Source organism: Siniperca chuatsi, linkage group LG1 (genome assembly GCF_020085105.1).
Source record: "Siniperca chuatsi isolate FFG_IHB_CAS linkage group LG1, ASM2008510v1, whole genome shotgun sequence".
In the NCBI taxonomy this organism is placed as follows: Eukaryota; Metazoa; Chordata; class Actinopteri; order Centrarchiformes; family Sinipercidae; genus Siniperca; species Siniperca chuatsi.
The window spans coordinates 28977483-28998071 of NC_058042.1; the positions used below are offsets into that span (position 1 = coordinate 28977483).

Here is a 20589-nt window from a genome sequence, read left to right on the forward strand (position 1 = left end):
CCAAAAACACAAGAGGTGAAGAGTAAGGAATGGATTAAACAATGTGTTTATCTGCTTGTTAGCATGTCCAGCTAACTAGCTTACTACCTACAGCAGTAGCATTACAGAATTATTTAAAAGGCCATGGAGCATTTCATACTTCATTATTTTAGGGGGTCAGAGGTTACATTTAAAAAAAAAAAGCCCTGTTCATGACTAGCACACCAGAGTTTAGGGTAATGTTATTAGATTTGGGGAAGTTTACACTCCAGCAACCCCAGCCACCCTTACCTGAGATAGCGTCTCTTTTAACGTTAGAAGTCAAGCATAATCTTTGAATTTAATAACAGTGAAGCATAAATCAAACCCCTGTCTTTCTTGTCCAAGTATTTAACCTAAGCAGCCAAACGGGGTTATGTTAGAATAAAACAAGTTGGATCTGACACTTCCCCTATCATCATACTATCATGCTATCATACTCGCACGATAGCCCGTTATCATGCATGTAGCTATCAAGAGCATATGTAAGACCCTTTTACATAGTTCTCATTTTAAAATTTGTCAGTTTGCAACATTAAAAAGTTAGCTGGGGGCAGCATTTTTAACTCATTATATCCACGAGTTGGTTAAAAATGCTGCCTCCAGATAACTTTTTAATTTGCTTGAATAGCTAGCTGATATTATTAGCTTATTAGCTACAGCTGAAAATTCTGTTGTCATTTCAGCGGGCAATATTGATGGTTGCGTGCTATAACGAGAAGCCTGCTTTTTTGTATGTCCGTCTGGAATAAAGGACCCATTGCTTCAAAAATTCTCAAAATCTGACAGTCTGCCACTGTTATCAACAGGTGTAGCTACAGTAAATTGAATTGAAATATTATTTAGTGTATACTCAGTATTAATCCCAAAAAACCTGAAAAAAGCAGGGGGGGTTTTGCAAGTAGCAAGTGAATGACAAATGCTGCTCGCTCTCTCTCAACAACTTGAGATGCCCTTGAACAAGGCACATGGCATGAATATAGCATTTGGTATGATTGAGATTAAATAGTAGCCTACTATCAGGGTCCAGAAAATTGAGCACCAATGCTGAGAGCGTTTTATGAACTGCAACACAAAGTGAACACAAACATTTCTCCATGGTCACTATCTTAACAGTAATATTCCACCAAGTATTGTGTGTGTATGTGTGTGTGTGTGTGTGTGTGTGTGTTTGTGTGTGTGCATAATGATGCCAAACAACTAAGCAGCAAAAAAACAAAACAAAAAAAATAGCAGGGTTGAATTTGAAAAAAGAAACACTCACCTAGTTCCACTATGTCTGCAAAAGACAGAGGAAAAAGTCACACTATGTCAATAAATTGACACAAGGTATTAACCTTGGAATATTGACCATGGGGAGAAATGCGCCAGTCTTTGTGGGTTTATCCCCCCTCCCTGTGAACTCAGGATGAACTTTAAGCGAACAATCTACCTGACTGAACTATAGATGAACTCTGGCTGAGATCCAGGGATCAGCTTCACAACCTGCACCCTGTGAAGGGAGATCTTAATAAAAACTAAAAGCTCCAAATAGTTTCTCCACCTAGAACAGAACCACAATTCTTACAACAGGTAGTTTAAATAAGAAATTCAGCTAGTTGAAGACTTGTTCCAATCGTGATGCTCATTCTCAAAAAGTGGGCCATGCTAGCTCTTTTGGGAATCAAGGAGTTACTTGGCAGCATTTATTCTTTTCTCCTGTGCTTTTATTCTTATTTAAATCCAGAAGAATGAAGGTGATGTTCAAGCAGTAAAAATGTGTGTTTAACCTTTGCATAACTGCCATTTTACCCATGAGTATGCTCTTGATTGTGATTATGGGGATATCAGTGCTGTTAGATGCCAACAGTGCATCACTCATCAACCACAAGCACAGCGACGAATAGCTATCAAGCAGAAATGATCCACTCACCTTCGTCATCGATGTCCGGGTCCACGAGGAAGTGACCATACACTGTCTTGGTGACCGTTCCCAGAGGGTTGCTGGCCTCCAGAGTGTAGTTGCCATTGTTGATGTGCGTTGGGTTCTGAAAGGTTAGACAGCCCTCCAGATAGTCCTGGTAGAAGTCCATCTCAGTTCGGATGTACTCGTTCTGGAGAATCTCCTTTTGCTTGTGGAACCAGCGCAGCTTGGGATGGGGGTAACCCCGAACTGTGAACTCGATGCAGGTATCGTGGCGCTGCTCGGGCTCAGCCAGTCTCAGGATGACTGGAGGAACTGCCGTGAAGAAGGAAAAAAAACCCAATGTAATTTACATAACAAATAAACATTTTAGGCATACTGACTCTCCATCCATAGCATGAGGGAAAGAGCAGAATAAGCAGTTCCTGGATCACACAAGACTTCTCTTTTCTCGCCCTCATCAGCTTGCCTGGTTTTTATTATAACGTAAGTTGAAGTATTACAAAGACCTTTATGTGCTGAGAAAGTTCCACAACCCTTGGGCTGATGAAAACCTGTCCTAATTCTTTGAATAACCTCAAAACCTCTGCAGCAGCAGAGTAAACACAAAGCTGTTTTGATTTGTTCTGGGAAACACGAAATTTAGGAGGCAGGTTTCTTGCCTGGTCGTGGCAATGAGCCTTTTACTGCGTGTTACATATTGCAACAGTACATGGGACGGTGAGCAATACAAACACATAAAGGGACTCCTCTTGTTGGAAATAAACAGAGGAATCTCCTCTGCATAAACAAGCACATAGCCTCTCTTTCTTGACATACTGCAACACACCTCTGAATCCACAACGCCGCCAAGCTGAGGCAATTTATCACTTTAATACCATCAGATACATTTCATAAACCATTCATCCACTGATTTGTCTTTGTGATGAGTCACTCTTGCAGCTACATCATCAAAAGGAAATATTTGGCAGACGGTATTACCTGGCAATCTCTCTCTGTGTCTATTCTACATATCTGCCGCCCCCCCACCCCCACCAACCCTACTCACCCACCTCCACCACTCTCTCTCACAAGCACACACACGCACACATAATATACCATTGCTTTGTCTCTTGCTGGGTCTAAATGAAGTCTGCAATTTCTATAGGCATGTGTGAGCAATCCTATTTATATAGCTAGATCATGGTTGCATGTGTGCGTGTGCAACCCTGCAGCTGCCCCAATGAATCCCCACCTGCAGTTTCATGCAATGTGCTGCTAAATGGTTCATATTTTCTGATTATACTTTTAATCAACAACTAGGGAAAAGTAAACTATTAATTAAAAATGCCAAATATTTGACGATTACAGGCACTAAATGGGGGATTTGGATGGCAGGATTAACCTGTTTGGAGGCCCCAGGGAAAAAGTTTGTTGTTTGGCCCCTATTAACTCCCCCATATGACCCTCTGTGTATTGCAAATGTAAAACTACTTTGGGCCAGCTTTTCTGTGTGTCAACTTGTTTGAAGCATTTTGATTAGTGCCAACTTTATTTGGGCACAATGTAAGCACAATACAGCCATGCTAACAGCTTGGTGAGGCTGTGCTGAGGCACAAAGGGGCTTTTAGCAAAGTGCTAACATCAGCATGGCAATGTGCTCACAATGACAATGTTAACATGCTTATGTTTAGCAGGTGTAATGTTCACCATGTTCACCATCTTAGTTTAGCATGTTAGCATGCTAACATTTACTAATTAGTACGAAACACGAGGTACAGCTAAGGCTGATGGAAATGTATATATTTGGTCCAAATACCTTGAAAAACTAAAGCATTGGAGAAGTTAAAATGTTGACCTCATAATGGCACTATATGAAAAGTTCATCCTGGGGCCTGAGGGGGACAAGAATGTCTGAAGCTATGTCTGTTTGTCAAGATATTTTACTCAAAACCGCAAATGTCAACCTCATGGTGGCACTAGATGAAAAGTCAGGAGATGACCAAAGTCGGTAGGATTCATCTTCTGGGAACCATGAATGTCTGTACAAAATTTGGTGAAAACCCATCTGGCAGATACTTCACTGGATAAGTAAAAACTTTGACCTGATGGTGGCACTAAAGGAAAGGTCAGGGAATCCCCAACGTCATTAGGATTCATCCTCTGGGGACCACGAATGTCTGTTTGTGTTTGGTAATCCATTTAATGGTGGCAGAGACATTTCAGTCTGGACCAAAGTAGTGATTCAACCGACCATCATTGCCATGCTGCCACAGTGGCTAAAAAAGGTGTCTAAAAGACAGGGCCAAGATGAGGTTATAACGCAGTGTCTGTCTTAGCTGATATTGTACTTTTGCAGTGCAAAGTCGTAATCGAATTTGCAATTAATTAAACCACATAAAACCTATTGACACGGACTGAACTTCAAGCTTTTTTCACTCTTTACAAAACTGTTACTGTCACTTTTCATATGAACAACCAAGTGCAACCACTCCCCTCCCCCCAAGACGACCGGCTTTTCACAGCGGCTCCCAGTGTTTCTACCTGTAAACACTGCACTTATGCTTTATCATTAATATACAATGATAGACTGTGATTGCTTCATTTATAAATGATTGTCAGAAAAATTGATAATAAAAGTAGCTCTCAGTTACAGCTCTGGTTATTAACTGTCGTTGACTGTGTAGCAATGGATAACTCATGTTTTTCGAACCAAATAATCATCACGTAAAAAGATGAATAAAGTATTTATTAGTGTTCGAAAGCTGTCATTTCATAAATTGCTTTGGTGATACTGTTCCTGCTAGACAATAGTGACAATAAAGTCATTCAATTGAACTAAGGGCTAAGGCGAATGTGTGTGAGTGTGTGTGTGTGTGTGTGAACATGTTGGTGTGGGGGCGTGTACATAGCTGTGATTTTGAGTGCAGGAAGAAAGAGAAAAGATAGAGATGAAAGAAAAGAAAGAGAGAGGAGGGAGGAAGATGGGCATGAAGTGAGGGCGGTATACAGTTGTGCAGCCTAAAGACAGAGAGAGAAAAAGAGAGGAAAAAACGAAATTCTCTTGTTGATGGACAGTTAGGGACCGATCCATTTTCCTCTCAGCGTGGCTGTCAGCCCAGTCTCAGTCAATACAATACAAATCAGTGCGGCACTCCATACTGGTCTATAACAACATGGTGTCCTTGTAGCGCTCATACAGATGACAAGCTTTGATAACTGAATGCCTTTTATCAGTGAGAACATTGAATACAAGGCTAGTTGTGCAATGTTAGTGGTAACACTGGTGGCATATTTCAAATGCCATGTTCCAGCCAGCCTACAGACAGGACAACATGGCTGGCAGTGACAGGGGAGGCAACAGTTTCATGGGACAGATATTGCCACATATTCCCTCTGGGTTGAATGACATTGTGATTCAGATTTTAACCTGAAGCTGCATAGTGATATTATGTCCCTGGAGGGATACAACTGGGATACACCTAATTTCCTCATTAATTACTCATAATTAGAGTTAATGCCTTGCTCTACCTGTAGAGCTACCCAGGGAACAGAACTACTAACCCAGGCGTTAGTAAGTGCCTTGTTCTTAATAGAGAGCTACATCAGGCTTATAGGACTAAAGGAAAAACATGGTAAGTTATGTGAGTCCACAATGCTGTAGAGCTGCTATTGTTCCAGATAAAAGCAGGACAATGGGTCTGCAGAATTTGTATTGTGGTTAATTACAGTTTCGCTAAAACAGGGAACTCATCTTAGAATGCAGAGAATGTCACTTGACGGCTGGTAATTTCGCTGTCAATCAGATTACTCCCTAATCAGAGCAGCAGTTTAAGCTATTTTATGACATTTCCAGAGACAATAGGCTGCACAGGGGAGGAAATGTAATTACCATCAGAGCATGTGGTGAAAAATTAATAAGTTAATTTGCAGCACCAGCAGAGAGTGTCAACAGGAAAAAAAAAAAGCCTGGATATGTACATCCATAGAGTGTCCGCATGGAGGAAGCCCTGAAGACTAGATGTTGCAAAGTAAATCTGTCATTCTAGCATGGTCCTTAGCAGCTCTGCTCCAGTAGGGAGTGTTTGAATTGGTGACAAATCTCCCCTGTCCTGTAGCGTGATATATTGCAAACAGCCACAATAGATTGTGCTCTACAACAGCGAGCTTTCTACAAAGACAAAAATGTCAGGCACCTTTGATAAATATTGGCTTTGAATACAGTCTGTCCCAAATCTGCCCAGGGTCCACAGGGTAAACTTCTGTAAGAGCTGAGTTATATACTGTAATTCATGGTCTGGATATTAGAGGAACATTCTGATGGTTACCAAATCATTGCTTTATGATTGCTGAGGGTTGTATTTTTTTTTTCCTTTTCTCTTTCCGCTCAGATCAAGGCTGAGCTTTCATGTGGGCTGAAGGGTATATTCTTGCTAATTGGCTACATCAATTTCACTTGGTGTGTAACTGTGCAACACCTCATTGCATTCTAAATGTACCTGCATAATTTGCCTGTTCTGCTTGGTAAAGGAATTTTTTTCCTGTTGTAATTTATTCTCTTAGGCTGTCAGTGTCATTAATACAAGATATATTTCAGTCCCAACATAAGTCCATCAAAGCTGCCAAGAAAGGCATCTTGTGCAGTAGAAAACCACCAAGTGTTTTTGGCTCCAAGCATTCGTATTGTACAAGCTACATTCTAAATAAGCTTTTTTTTTTTTCTTGATTTACAGTATTGTTCTTTGGTGCAGCTTAACCAAAAGTCAGTGGCGACCATTCCTGTTAGGACGGATAAGAATCATGCATATAAAAGAGAACCCAAAAAAATAAACTAACAATATCTCCAAATAACCAAGTCTGTACACAATTCATGTCATAATCCTGATCTAGCATAATGCAAAAAGTTGTTACTGATAAATGAATGAAAATAATCTAAGGGGATTGAGAACGGCTGGGGCAATACAGTATGTCCCATGCCTTTCATTCATGAGCTGTTTATTAAAACAGCTGCATATCTGCAAACACAGCCCTGTCTCCTACATAAAAATGTGGATACTGTACTATACATTCAATATAAATTAATGTATGCCTCACAAAATATTTATATAATAGAAATATTTTTGCAGAAGACTGCAAATTAAGCTGTCAACTGTACAAATGTCACTTTGTCACTGAAAGTTAATACCAGTATTTTCAAATTGTGCTGTCTTTTGGTAAACTGGATTATTAATTGTCCCAGCATGTACCAAACTATTCCAGATTTTATCAAACCATGGCAGCACGTAGACAAGTTGATGTCCTCTAATGTGAATAAGCCACTAGCTCAGTTGTCAGCAACAAGATTTCATTCCAAGCAATCACTACACCAGCAGGGTTCACTGATTAGCGTCTTCAACAACAGAAGAAAATAATTTCACATTTTAAGCATTTGAGTCTTATTCAGAGCATCCATGAAGAGTGAGCAAATACGATCTAATACCCAAGAAACATGACTATTGATGGAGACAGTACAGACATTGTGGAGACTGAATTGATGATATTTCTGTTATGGCAAGGTTGATGGAGGTTGTTACTTATTACAGATGTTCACACTACATTTTACCCTGGGCTAACCCTTACTGACCCCACATTTAATCCTGAGCAAACAACATGACACACTAGCACTTTTGGCATGGCTCCAAGGGAGGCAATATGAGTCTGTCAGTCCACCACTTTGGTCCAGACTGAAATTTCTGACTTTTTCTCTAATGCCACCATGAGGTTGACATATTTGGCATTTAGTGAAGTCTTCACAACTATTGGATGGATTGCTATGAAATATGGTACAGATACTGATGTTCCCCTCAAATTGTAATAACTTTAATGATCCCTTAACCTTGCGCCATCATCAGGTCAAAATTTACATTTACACCAATACTTTGGTTTACTTTTTAGTGCTAATTAGCAAATCTTAGCATGCTAACACACTAAACTAAAATGATGATATGGTAAACATTATACTTGCTCATCATCAGCATTAGTATTGCTTGCTTGCTAGCATGCTGATGTTAGCATTTAGCTCAAACCACCACTGTGCCTACGCACAGCCTCACAGAGCCGCTAGCATGGCTGTAGACTCTTTTGCTATAAGAAGATCAACATCTCTTTTAACTGTGAGTTAATAAACTCTGCTCTGTAGCAACCCTGGTGCTAAATGTAACAGTATGAAAGTTTGCAATGCTGCAATGTCACTTACGTCATTTTTACTTACAAAAATAAGTGAATGGCCGTATTAACCTAGACAATGTGAAATCCCAAAAATGTAGTACCCTGGGTCAATTATTAACACAGGGTTTAAATAAAACTACTAGCATAGCAAAGGGGTGTTATAACTAACTAAAGCCCTTCTAGTTACACAGTGTTCTACTTTGTTGTCAAACCTGATTTTTTGTTTCTTATGCCACTGTTGTCCTGGTGATATTACTCTATGTATGTACACTCCATGGGCCAAGCTACTGAATTTAATTTGAAACACAAACCATTTGAGATTCCTAATGTCCCACCATTAACCTTCATGATATTAAACATAAACAGCTATGCAAATTAGGAGATTAATTAAACAAATTAGTCAGAATAAGCAAATATTTTATGTCAACATACCTACCTCCACATAACACATAGGCAGCATTAATATGAATATATATGAACTCTGAATCTTAAATAAATACAGAGTTTGAATCATTTCATGGGAATAATATTTTCTTATTAATATGCAAATTTAAGCAACAAGGTAGAAGTAGGTGATCTGTAAGAACCTGTAGTGTAAGTTTGAAACGTTATAGCCTTCACCTCACTCCTGTCCCCTCTGCAGTGCATGGCCAGAGTTTCCCTGGATTTAATCATAGGAGAAATCCAACTCACATTGTACGTTGAGCTGGATGGAGGAGTTGGTCATCCCCACCACATTCTCTGCAATGCAGGTCAGCTGAAAGTTGTTGTCATCTCGGCTGATGTTGAAAAGAGTCAGGTTGATAGAGTGGATATTCGGCCAGTATACATTGGACTAGGGAAAGAGAATGAGAGACACAGATGGAGACAAGAGAGACATTTAGGTTTGTGAAGGGTATACAGCATAAATAATTATATTACTGGGGTTTTAATTTTTAATCACTTAATTAAAATTAAAGTTAATTAGTGATTGATTAGTTCAAATAGAATAAAGAATAGAATCAAGTGAAGGCGTAAACACTACCAGTGGATCAATCACTGCAATGATCTTGTGTGATCTTACTGCTGTAGGGCTAAAATTGCAGCAAGAATGCAAAGAGTGATAAATTGTAAATTTTGGCACTAATTGGACTAACTGATTCCTAACTTTTCATCTATACGTAGCAAAATACAATGCTTATGATTCCCTTCTTATCTTCAGTTGGCTCCCCAGGTTCCCCAACACTTCACTCATCCTGATGAGCTACAGTATCCGTCTTACCTAAAACATCAAGCTGACTGTTAAAAGGCCAATGGAGCCAGAAAACATGGCCGAATTTGTCATGCTAAAATGTATGCATTGCGCTTGCATTTATAAGTATAGACTATATATATACTTGGATTGTTTTTAATTAAGGTACATTTATAAACTAGAGGAAAATTGGAATTGCAATTAAATCTGCTTCGTGACAGATTTTAGCAGGGTTTCATGTCATGGTTTTAAGGTAAGCTGTTACGGCAAGTTAGAGTTCTCAGAGGTATGAATCTTATCTTCTAGCCCCCAGGTGGGTTGATAGTGGTGTTAGAGTTATAATCAATGCTGCAACAACGTTTTGCTCTCATATTGGGGAGAACCTCACTAATAGTGTAAATATCATCCCTCAAAGTGTAACCGGATACACTCACAATAACTGACTGAATAATGGGATTGTGAAAAAAGTGGAAACATGGTGGAATACAATACACAACACAATAACACCAATAACAATGCAGGAACAGACATACAGTTAAATAAATGTCCTTAAGTCTATTCCCCCCGCTGCACGATGGAAGGTTTGCCAACACGCCTACTGTATCTCATGTAAGTGCAAACATGAGTGTCGATCTTGTTTTTGACTCTCTATTCATGTTTCCTTTATGTCAAAATAAGAGCGTTCTGTTATTCAAGATACCTTTATCCAAGTGTAACAAATCAATCCTCTAACTCCAAATAGATATGTTTCCTCTGAACTTCTCAGATGGTTTCCTTTAAAGAACTGTTCGAGACCCAAAGAAAAACAATCCAGTATTTTACAAAAAAAAAAATAAGATTAGAGAGAAGTTGGTGTAGCAGGACTTTTTTTTTTTCTTCTTATTTCCTGTCTCATTAATCATCTCATCACCCCTCAGATTTATCTTGTGACTCTTGGGAAGGGCCAAACCCTTAGGCTGGGAACTACTGGAGTAAATGATCTAATATAGTAGTTAAAACGAGCTCCCCCTTAACCAGCTACAAGAGTAAAATGCTGCTTACTCATTCTAAGTATGTACGCTATGCAGTATTCACAATCTAATAATGCTATTTATATAATAACATATCAGTCATACGAGCCATTTATTAACATTTATTTTACAGTAACTACATTTTGCTGATTATACTTCTGTACTTGTATTTAAGTTTACCTGTAAAGGAGTAATTTTACACTGTTGTGCTGGTACTTTTACTTAAGTAAAGGATCTGAGTACTTCTTCCACCACTGCTGATAACAACATTAGCCTGGATTAGTTAAGCCATAGTTGAAAAGCAGGGCCCTAAAATAGGATCATAACGTGATGTAAATGGTTTGGATATACTTTTATATTGTCATTTTTTTCAGTGTCATTTTGAAGCATTAAAGCTATAAAAGCATAATAACACTGATGTGTGTGTGTGTGTGTGTGTGTGTGTGTCTGACCAGGTGTGTGTTGATGGAGTGCAGGCCGCTGACAGTCCAGTCCACTTCAGGTAGCGGTGATCCAGATCCATTACAGCTCACCGTCACATTGTCGCCCTCCATCACCAACACACTGCTGTGGCTCACACTGATCTCTGGTAGGTCTGAAAACACAGACATACAAATACACACACACACACACACACACACACACACACACACACACAGTGTATGTTCATGTTAATACACACCTGTCACTGCCTGTGTCTACATATTTTCACACCAAATCAATTAATCACTTTTCATTAATGTAACAGAATTAGTACAAAGGAGGAAATGGGGTACACATCCAAAGACATACACACACACACACACACACACACACATACTCACACACATTAGATGTCAGGGATGAGTCACCACCAAGAGATAATACTGCAGAGTCTACAGCCTCTGTCAGAATCAACACAGAGCTCCTCACATCAGATTCACCCTCTGAACTCTGTCACACCCCCCACCCCCCTTTTCCCACCTCGACTCATCTCCCTGCTCCGCTTCTCTTTCCTCACCATTTCACTTTCAACCCTATCCTTCCTTCTCCTGCTTTCCCTGTGTCCTTCCATCAGCCATTCTCCTTTCTTTTCACCCACCACGTTTTCCTCACCGTTGCTCTCCTCCTTTCTACCCCTTCCCTCACTACATCTCCCCTCTGCTGCTTCCTTTTTCTTTTCCTCTTTTTTAAATGCAGTTCACACCCTCCCTCCCTCCTCCTCCTCCTCCTCCTCCTCTTACCACAGTTGTGGATGTACATGTTGTGCAGTCGTATCTTGGAGGCTCCATTCCTGCAGTAGAGCTGCTGTGTGTGGAGCGTGGCCTCTCCTCTCTGCTGCCATAGCTGGATCCAGCGGATATCACAGCCGCAGTCAAAAAACACGCCATCCAGACGCCTTGAAAAACAGGAAACAACAAAATCAGCAATGACAATAACACCAGTCTAACCACTAGGGATGTAATGCAAAGCTACTATCTGAATCTGTTCATGTCACAAGAGTATCTGGGGCAATATTGCATGATTTATCTTTAAAAACTGGAGGTTGTGTATATAATGTGAGGGAGGCCCCAGATTAATGTAAAGTTGGACTGACGTGTCTATGATAAAAATTGAGAAAGCTATTGACAAAACACAGGCCATAATAGCTCATTGGCCATATTGTGTAATTTTTTAAAAAGAGGTTGCGCATGCAGTGGTAGAAGGTCCAGGTGAAAAGAGAGTTTTTGTTCTGTTATTTCCTGTTTTATTTTGTAATATTGTCCCTCCCTCTTGTGTCTGGTAGTTTTGCTTCCTGTCTTTGATTGCTTTGATTGTTTTCACCTGTGTGTAAATTAGTTGCACCTGTGTCTCCTTGTCTGTCGTCACTGAGTGTATTTAAGGCTGTGTCATTGGTGCATCGTGTTAAGCTTCCTGACCCTAGTGGTCTGTATTGCTTAGGTTTATGCTCGGTTTCTGGTGTCGTTTATGGACTTTTGGCTTTTGCTGGCTACCTGTTTTGACTTGTTTGCCTCTTTTTGACTGCTTACCTGGTTGTGACCACTTCCTGCCTGTAACCCGAGTAAGCCTTGATCTTTTCATTAAAACTGTTGAACTGAACCTGCTCTGTGTGTGTTTGGCTCCTCTCCCTGTTTCTCTGGCTTGACACTTAAACGTGACAGGATGAACCTCACTGAATGTCTGAACATCCAATCTGAATCGATCTACACCTCCATGGTTTTAGCATATTTGTTTACTTTTCGTACAAGTCATGCTGCTATGGCTACCAGTAGTTCCTTTTTGCATTGTACTATACCCTGGATTTATTTCAAGCCAAGATCTGAAGTTATAAAGAATATCTATTTTTTTTTCTTTTTTTTTTGAGTGATGATTCTTAAAGACGTGGTGTGATGTTTGTGGTAAATTGTCAGTTAATATCTGTTCATAAAAACAACAAGGGCACCAAACACTTTACACACCATTATCTCAAACACAAATAATGGAAGCAGTTACACTTGTATATTGTAACAACAACAAGCTGCATTCATTTAATATCTTCAACAACAAGGCAATAAGCCTCTTCAACAACATTGAGTCAAGTTTTGTAGGGTTGAGTACGAGGAATTTTAGGCAAAATCTGCTCCAGTTTCCAGGGGAAATACCTGCAGAATGTTTAGCATGTGTGTGTGCTGTGTGCACCTGTGTTCACATACTGAAGACTATCATATGGAATGAGACAAAAGCGTCTTGTCCAATCCTCATTAACGCTACACTGAAACCGTCATAGCGATAGCCCGACCTTGAAATGCCGTTGTTACTGTAATACAACTGGGTTAACTTTAGCTACAGTGGTTTCTTCCAATTATTTTTCATGCTAAAATGGATGCCTACTGTTCAGCTGTGTAGCAAAAATGTTTTACTATTAAGTGTGAACAAAGCTGAGTGCTATGCATGCAGCATCTAAACTGTCTAAATCAGACATCCAAATCGGACTGTAGAGTGGCGTTCAACAGGTACGTACATAAATAGTCCTAATGTTATAACTAAATGTCCAACAATTATTTCCCATTCCTCAAACCACCAACATAACATGTCAAAATGGATACATCAGACAGATTATCCTTTTCTGCCACTCCACACTCGTCTGGTTTGGTGAAGCAAAGTGAAAACACAGTGTGAATCCAGTGTGAATATTCGGCTAACTTCACGCATCAATAGTCAACACTGTAAAGATGCTCATAGGCTTGTAGCCACTCGGGCGTATTCATACTGATAATGTTAAGAGGATATGCTGACAATCAGTGGATCTGGTGATTCTGTATAGTTGGCAGTGTGTTTTTTTTCCCAGTTCAAAAATAGTGTATTTTTAAGAGGAATGGCTGTGCTACTACTGTGTAAGCTGAAGAATAACATCAGAAAATGTGAGTGAAAAACATTTTGTGTTTAATTATCTGCAGTTCTGTTTAAAATCAAACTCCATTGATGGCAGGAAATACCAGGAAATAATTATGTATTCCTGGAACCTCACAAGAAATCCTTTAATTAGTGTTTTGAATGAACTTCAGTCTGTGGTTTCCACCAAGCTGTGAACACACTTCACCTTCTCCATTAGCAACAGCAAGAGAGGAAGCAATAACAATCTTCAGCTGCATGAAAAGCAACATTACTGACAATGCTCTCAATCTAATTAGCAACATTTTTCACAATATCAATAATACAGTGGTAACAACACAATCAACAGTGTCAATAATAAAAATCAGCAATATAGTCAAGCGACTGCTCACACAAAACACCCTGGGATATATGACAGTCACCACAGATGTATGACTGTAGTTGGATTTATTCAAATCAACAGACAAGAAGAAAAACAATCAGTGCCCGCACCGTGGCATTCAAATGTGAGAAGGTCAAAGGTCAAAGCAGTGTTCAGGCTATCAGTCTCAGGCTGTTTTAGCGGCAGGCAGATATCATTAGGCTCTTCTGTGCATACATTTCATTCTCACAGCAGCATGCAGCAGAGCCACATTATTCACTGTTGTACCCCACCTCTGCATTTTGCATATGTCCAATTTGGAGGCTGTGATTGGCCAATTTTGTCGAGATGAATGCCTGTCCAAATGTCCTTGACAGAGGTCAATAAGATATTGCAGAAAGCATGAATAATATATGCAGTACGTCCACCGTGCCGTATAAGGTAATGAGAATAGATTTCCTCAGGTGGATCTAGCTTATCATCAGGTGCTCACTGGATCTGATACTGTAGTTACAGCAGAGCCTCTTCACATTCACTATATGACAGCATACTCATTGAGCTAACTTGTATGCTACATAGAAGGGACACAGCACCACATCTATCCATTATCCATCTATTATTCTCCTTTTTTCTTTAATTACTGCAAAAACCAAGGAATTTTATTAAATGTTATTAATTAGAAGTTATTTTGTACAAGTGCACTCTGATTGCAGTCAGTGTTAGCATTTTTCTAACCTTTTATGCCAATACTAACGTAACGATCAAAGTCAAAATCTATAACTCGAATAATTCATAAACAAATCTAAAAAAACTCCATTTCCCATTTCATTTAAACTCAAATAACTTTTTATTACATTTCCACTTGCAGAGAAATGCACATCTAATCACTTAGACCTGCATTTTCTTCCAGTATATTATGTAGAAAAAACAACCAATATGATTTAAATCTAAAAGTGAACAAATCCATTGTGTCCTTGTGTCTTCAATTGCGGCAATTTGTGTTTTGATTAAAAAAAAAAAACTTTATTAGGCAACCAAAACATTTTCTTCTCTGATGAATATTTCCAGCAAAGATGCAAATATTTTCCTCACAACGGATCACACAGAACATTTACTTGACAACTTTTCGGTTATTATGTCCGGCAGAACATAGCTTAGTTTATCATTCCTACAATGACACATGCATATTTATGCAGGATTTTAGAAAACACCAAGGTCACGATACCAAGAAAGTCATTTTGTTGGCCTAATAGTAGTCAAATTTAAATATATTGATATAAATACTAAAATACTGGAAGAATTCTAAAATATATGCGCATTCAGCAACATGTTGGATAAACGTATTAACCTGGACTAGGAAAACTGCACTGTATAAAGCACAGAGTTCACTCCACAGACAGGTAAATCCCTACATGCCGGTGCGGGGGAGAATTTCACTGTTAAAGGTTTTTATTTAATGCTGAGCAAGTTGAACCACAAGGGATCAAAGCTCACCAGAGCAGGGCGGCCCAGGCTTTCCCCCTTTTATACTGTAATTATGGTAATTGTTAATAAGAACCACCACCTCCATACATTACCCACTACTCCTCTGGGCAGAGCTGATCAGGGCCAAGATGCAGCTGTACAAATACAGAAAAAGGAAGGATATTGCACTGAAATAGCTGCAACCCTGCATTTCAAACGTGTGCCCAGCTCGTACAGTACAGTAACAGGGTTGTGATTTTACAGCTCTTCCATCTTAACAAGTTATAAGACAACAAAAGAAAAAAAAACAGCAAACTGACAGCTGGATGTTGATAAATGTCTGGGGGAGAGCAGATTAGACTTAGAAAAGAAGAAAAGCAAACAGCAGTGTGACCCCAGATACAGAGAGCTAACAGCATGATGTTTCCTTGAAGCTGGCTAACGATCCACCCTGCTACTCCAAAAGGAGACGTAATGATCACCACTGGAGGCTGTTTTTCTGGGAAATGTACACACAGGTGCTTCGGCTGAGGTGCCATGGATCACAAGCAACGATAAGCTATATACTGCATTGTTGCTCGCGCACTTTGATCTCAGCTTGAATGCACTGCTTCCTCTCTTTATACTGTTGTCAGGGTTTTTAAATTCTGTGTGTTTAATAAATTGCCTTATTTGGCACATTTCACCACAGCGCCACAGTGACTGTAGGCTGTATTTCCTGTAATGCCTGGCTTTGTGGTAATTCAGCATAATCAGAAATACTTTATTGATCCCCCGAGGGGAAACTCTTTTGTTGTGTAGTTCCTCTAGGTGCTCTGCTTGTCACATTGTTAGTCACTTCTACAATACAGTACATCCAGATGTTAATACATATTAATAAGGGGAAAAAATGATTTAATCTATCCCTTACTTGTGCTAAGCTAGTGTTTTTTCCAAAGGCAATTAAGGAGTATTTCACACTATATCATTATGTCAGAAAAATACCTGTTCAGTGTAACTGTAACATCCACTGTGTGGGGGCCAAAGTCAGTGGCAGAGCCAGGGCCAGGGGGCCGAGGCCAGTACTCTCTTTGGGGTGGCACAGAAATTGGTATCTTGTTCAGTTTTTCAGTGTGTGTGGCATAGTGCTGTACAAAGGTTAGAGATTATGATGTTTGCTTATGGCCAAAATTTGTATCTAAAATAAGCCCCTGATGGTCTTGTGGAGGTAAAGGCAATAGAGCCAATTCATTTATTTACTATTATATATCGGGTCCTCTACAAGAGGCCTGGGAGCTTGAGGGTTCTGCGCAGTATCTTTGCTGTTCCTAGTACTGCACTTTTCTTACTGCACCGAGATGTCTGGTGTTCTTCCAGGGATCTGCTGTAGCCACTTCTCCAGTTTGGGGGTCACTACCCCGAGTGCTCCGATGACCACGGGCACCACTGTCGCCTTCACCTTCCAAGCCTTCTCCAGCTTTTCTCTGAGCCCTTGGTATTTCTCTAGTTTCTCATGTTCCTTTTTCCTGATGTTGCCATCAGGCTGAATCTCTGCTCTTTGGAGTTTGGTTCCTCTGTTACTCTCATCTAACAGATTTTAGCAGCACTGTTAACAGTTCCCTTTCCTTTCATTTCATTATTCATTAAAAACTCTATTTCATTTTGGGGCCTAATTCGGGCATAAATTGATGAAATGTTGCATCATGATCCTTATGCAAGATTCAGCAAACCTCTTAAGGAAAAGTATTAAAATATGAATGAAATTATATGTATTACAACAAATGTTGACTTTGGGAGTGACTTTCTTCAAAACTGTACGGTAAAGTGATATTTCATAGTCAGGGCCATTCTGAACAGTAGTCCATTGGGATTTTCAGCAAACCTCTTAAGGAATTTATTGTTTTATGAGAGTTCAAATATGAATAACTATTCTATGTGTTACAGTGCATTTTGACTATGGATGTAACTTTTCCTTTAATGTTCACCAACTGTAAAGTAGAATGACTTCAAGTTTAATATATATTTTTTTTATATTATAACATTCAAGGGCATTCTGAGCAGAAATCCAATGGGATTTTCAGCAGACACCATCACAGTTAAAAAATGAGGGAATTTTACAGTGGAGATAAATTTATATTTCAAAAAAGGCAGCCTACAGTATAATGACTTCACATTCTATAAGATATATTTTAAAGTAATCCATCTAACTAGGAACCCATTGTAATTTTCAGGAAGCCTACAAGCACAGTTATGTACAAAGTTGTGTCAGGGCAGGACTGACAGTAAAATGAGCCAGTTTTTCATTTGTAGGGAAACAGCAAATCAGACACAACAATATGTAAACACAAGTGAACCATCCATCCAAAGCTGCTGTTCATTCATTCATATGTCCTAGCTAGAAAACTAGCGCTATGCTTCACAGTTTGAGTGTCCTGTTAGTATTTTAAAACTCACTGGATTAGAAAAATGAGTTTGTGTGCACTGAGCTAAGACTGGTTTACAGGTCAGCTGATGCATTCTTTCCTCCATGCTGCCTGATACTATGTATCGACCGGTCAAGTCGGTCCAGTTTAACATCCGGCTGGTCATAGAGAGAAACTGGCCACTCACTGCACACAGAGACCCAATCCAGCTGAGGTCACAAATACGCCATTCTTTAAGTTACAGTAGGTCTCTGAGACTTTTCAATACCTACACTGAAAAACCTGTAGTATCATAAAGTCCTGACTGTTTACAATGGTCACTGTTCTACAAACATATTGGAACTGCTAATGCAAAAAGAATATTTCCTGTTACTGCTCCGAACAACTGGAACGGACCATCCGGCACGGGGGGGGGGGGTCTAGACTAGAGCAATTATTAAATATCTTTCTTGTTCCCCTTTTTTTGTTACATATACATGGCTAAAATGTGCCTAATATTTCTATAGGCTAATGAAATAATACCGGCATTTAAAAAAAAATTTCATTAGGCTATTTTTGGTGCCCCCTCAGCACTTGGCGCCCTACGCACAGTGCGTGATGCGCGTGGTGGGAGCGGCGGCGCTGGTTCCACCACAAGGTGTTAGTTTATCTGAGTTTGAGGGTGCTTTCACACCCGTAGTTTGGTTGATTTGTTCCAGACCAAGGGAAACTAATTATACATTGTTGCATTTTAGAATTTTTACAAACGAACCAAGAGGAGTAAACATGAAGTTATACAGACTGACAGGTAACTCGTTGATTGGACAGTTTTGGTGATTGTCATCCTGCATCATCAGGACGCACGTGGGGAAATCAAATTCCGGTAACTGACGGAAGTTTATGCAGCACTTCAAAGCTTCTGATGTGTATATTTATGTTCTCTGGTGTCACAAACAGCTCACGAAGAAATAACTGATTATAAGCATTATTAGTCGCCTATTATTAGACTGCAAATGACTAACAGGTAGAGACAGGATGAAAAGGAAGCGTCTTGTACAGGTGCCTAACGATTCGGGGCTTATTGCCGTGGGATCGCTGTCACACACTTTATAATGGACTTTATGTACTGACAAAGTACACGGAGTAGGATACAAGCACAGCATTTTTAACAGCTTTTGACCTGTTAATCAGGGAAAATAACCGCACTGACCTGCATATGTGTTACCATGGTGATAAATATATACATGACTCATTCAGATCAATTATTAGATTGCTTTCTGAACAGATCCAAGACCCACCTTTTCAAGCGGGTCTTGGTTCGGTTGTTTGGTCAGCATTCACACCAGCCCAAATGAACCGTAGTAACCAGGCAAACAGACCTGAGTTCGTTTTAACTGAACCAAACAGGTGTGAAAGCACCCAAAAGTAACAATAGCAGCTCTTTCCTGCTCACATTTGAGAAATTCACAACTCCAGCCAAACTTGTGTTAGTTATGTTTGTCAAACTCCTTGGTTATTTCTCATCCACAAATCCTTTTTTCTTGTAAAAAAAAAAAAAAGCATACTGTTTGAAAATACTAACATTAAAGGATACATGTAACAATTTTCATCTCCAGCCTCTTTTAGCATTATATCATGTATGTAGCATTCATGTGCATATTCAAGAGCTGTTTACAGTTTTCTCGTTTTAATACCAATCAGATGGAAACATTTAAAAGTCAGCTGGAGATGGAGTTATCAACCAACTTGTGTAGCCTGCTAACAGCTGATAAAATCTGCTAGAGACAGTCATCATTTCAGCTGAAAAACTCCACGGTCTTTGGCTGGAAATGAGAAGCCTGCTTTTGTTTGCTTTTGTGTGAAATCGAAAACCCACTGTTTCAAAAATCTCAGTGAATTTCGAGTGGTATATCTGCCACCGTGTAAACTGTATATGTGGCGTACTGGAAAGGAAAGATTGACAGGCTTAGCAACAGTAACTAAGGGCTGTACTTAGGTCAAGTCTTTCTCTTTGATGAAATATTAAATTGTATTTTGTTGCCTGTTTTTTAATCATATATTTTTTGTCTCCATCTTTGATACAAAGCACTCATTGCTGTTGTGTTTCCACACTGCACTTCCCATAGACTTGACATCACTTGTCAATCGAACAGCGTGGCCAGTACTGCCATTATTATTATACCGTGGAAAAGAGATAATCTAGCTGTCATGCCATCAGACTGGCTTCTACAGTACTGAAGCAGTTGATAGACAGTCGGACGCTGAATAAACATATGTAGCCATGAACTGGTCTCATTTATACCATGTTTGCTACATTACTGCTGCACTTTTGCTCTTTATCTGTTAGAAATGTCAAATCATGCTCAGTTTTCATTGTACAGCAGGAGGTAGAGAGATTAGAGTTTTGAGAAAGAATAGTATAAATCAATCAGGGGGAATAAATGAGGAAAAAACAGAGAGTTGACTCAACTGATGTCAAATTTAATACTCCTCTCGTCAGCAAGAGCTTTTACAACATAAGCATTTCGCCCTGATCCTGCTAAATTTGCTTAACAGTTACTTTTACCACACCGTACTAAGTGTGTATCATTGCTTCACTACAGTCCTGGTTGTTGCTGGACCGACTCCATCATTCTCACGCTGTATCTTCTGCTTATGTCATGGATAAAGCGTTATGCTGCAAA

The 20589-nt window shown here is 39.5% G+C and overlaps 1 protein-coding gene across 1 annotated transcript in view; it reads right to left on the minus strand.

The window, feature by feature from the left end:
• Nucleotides 1-20589, minus strand: part of ntrk3b (neurotrophic tyrosine kinase, receptor, type 3b) — a 179224-nt gene that overhangs the window by 74848 nt on the left and 83787 nt on the right. The window contains 5 exon segments of the mRNA XM_044200637.1: nucleotides 1283-1297; nucleotides 1931-2236; nucleotides 8801-8942; nucleotides 10801-10943; nucleotides 11572-11726. Coding sequence (XP_044056572.1) covers nucleotides 1283-1297; nucleotides 1931-2236; nucleotides 8801-8942; nucleotides 10801-10943; nucleotides 11572-11726 — 761 coding nt within the window.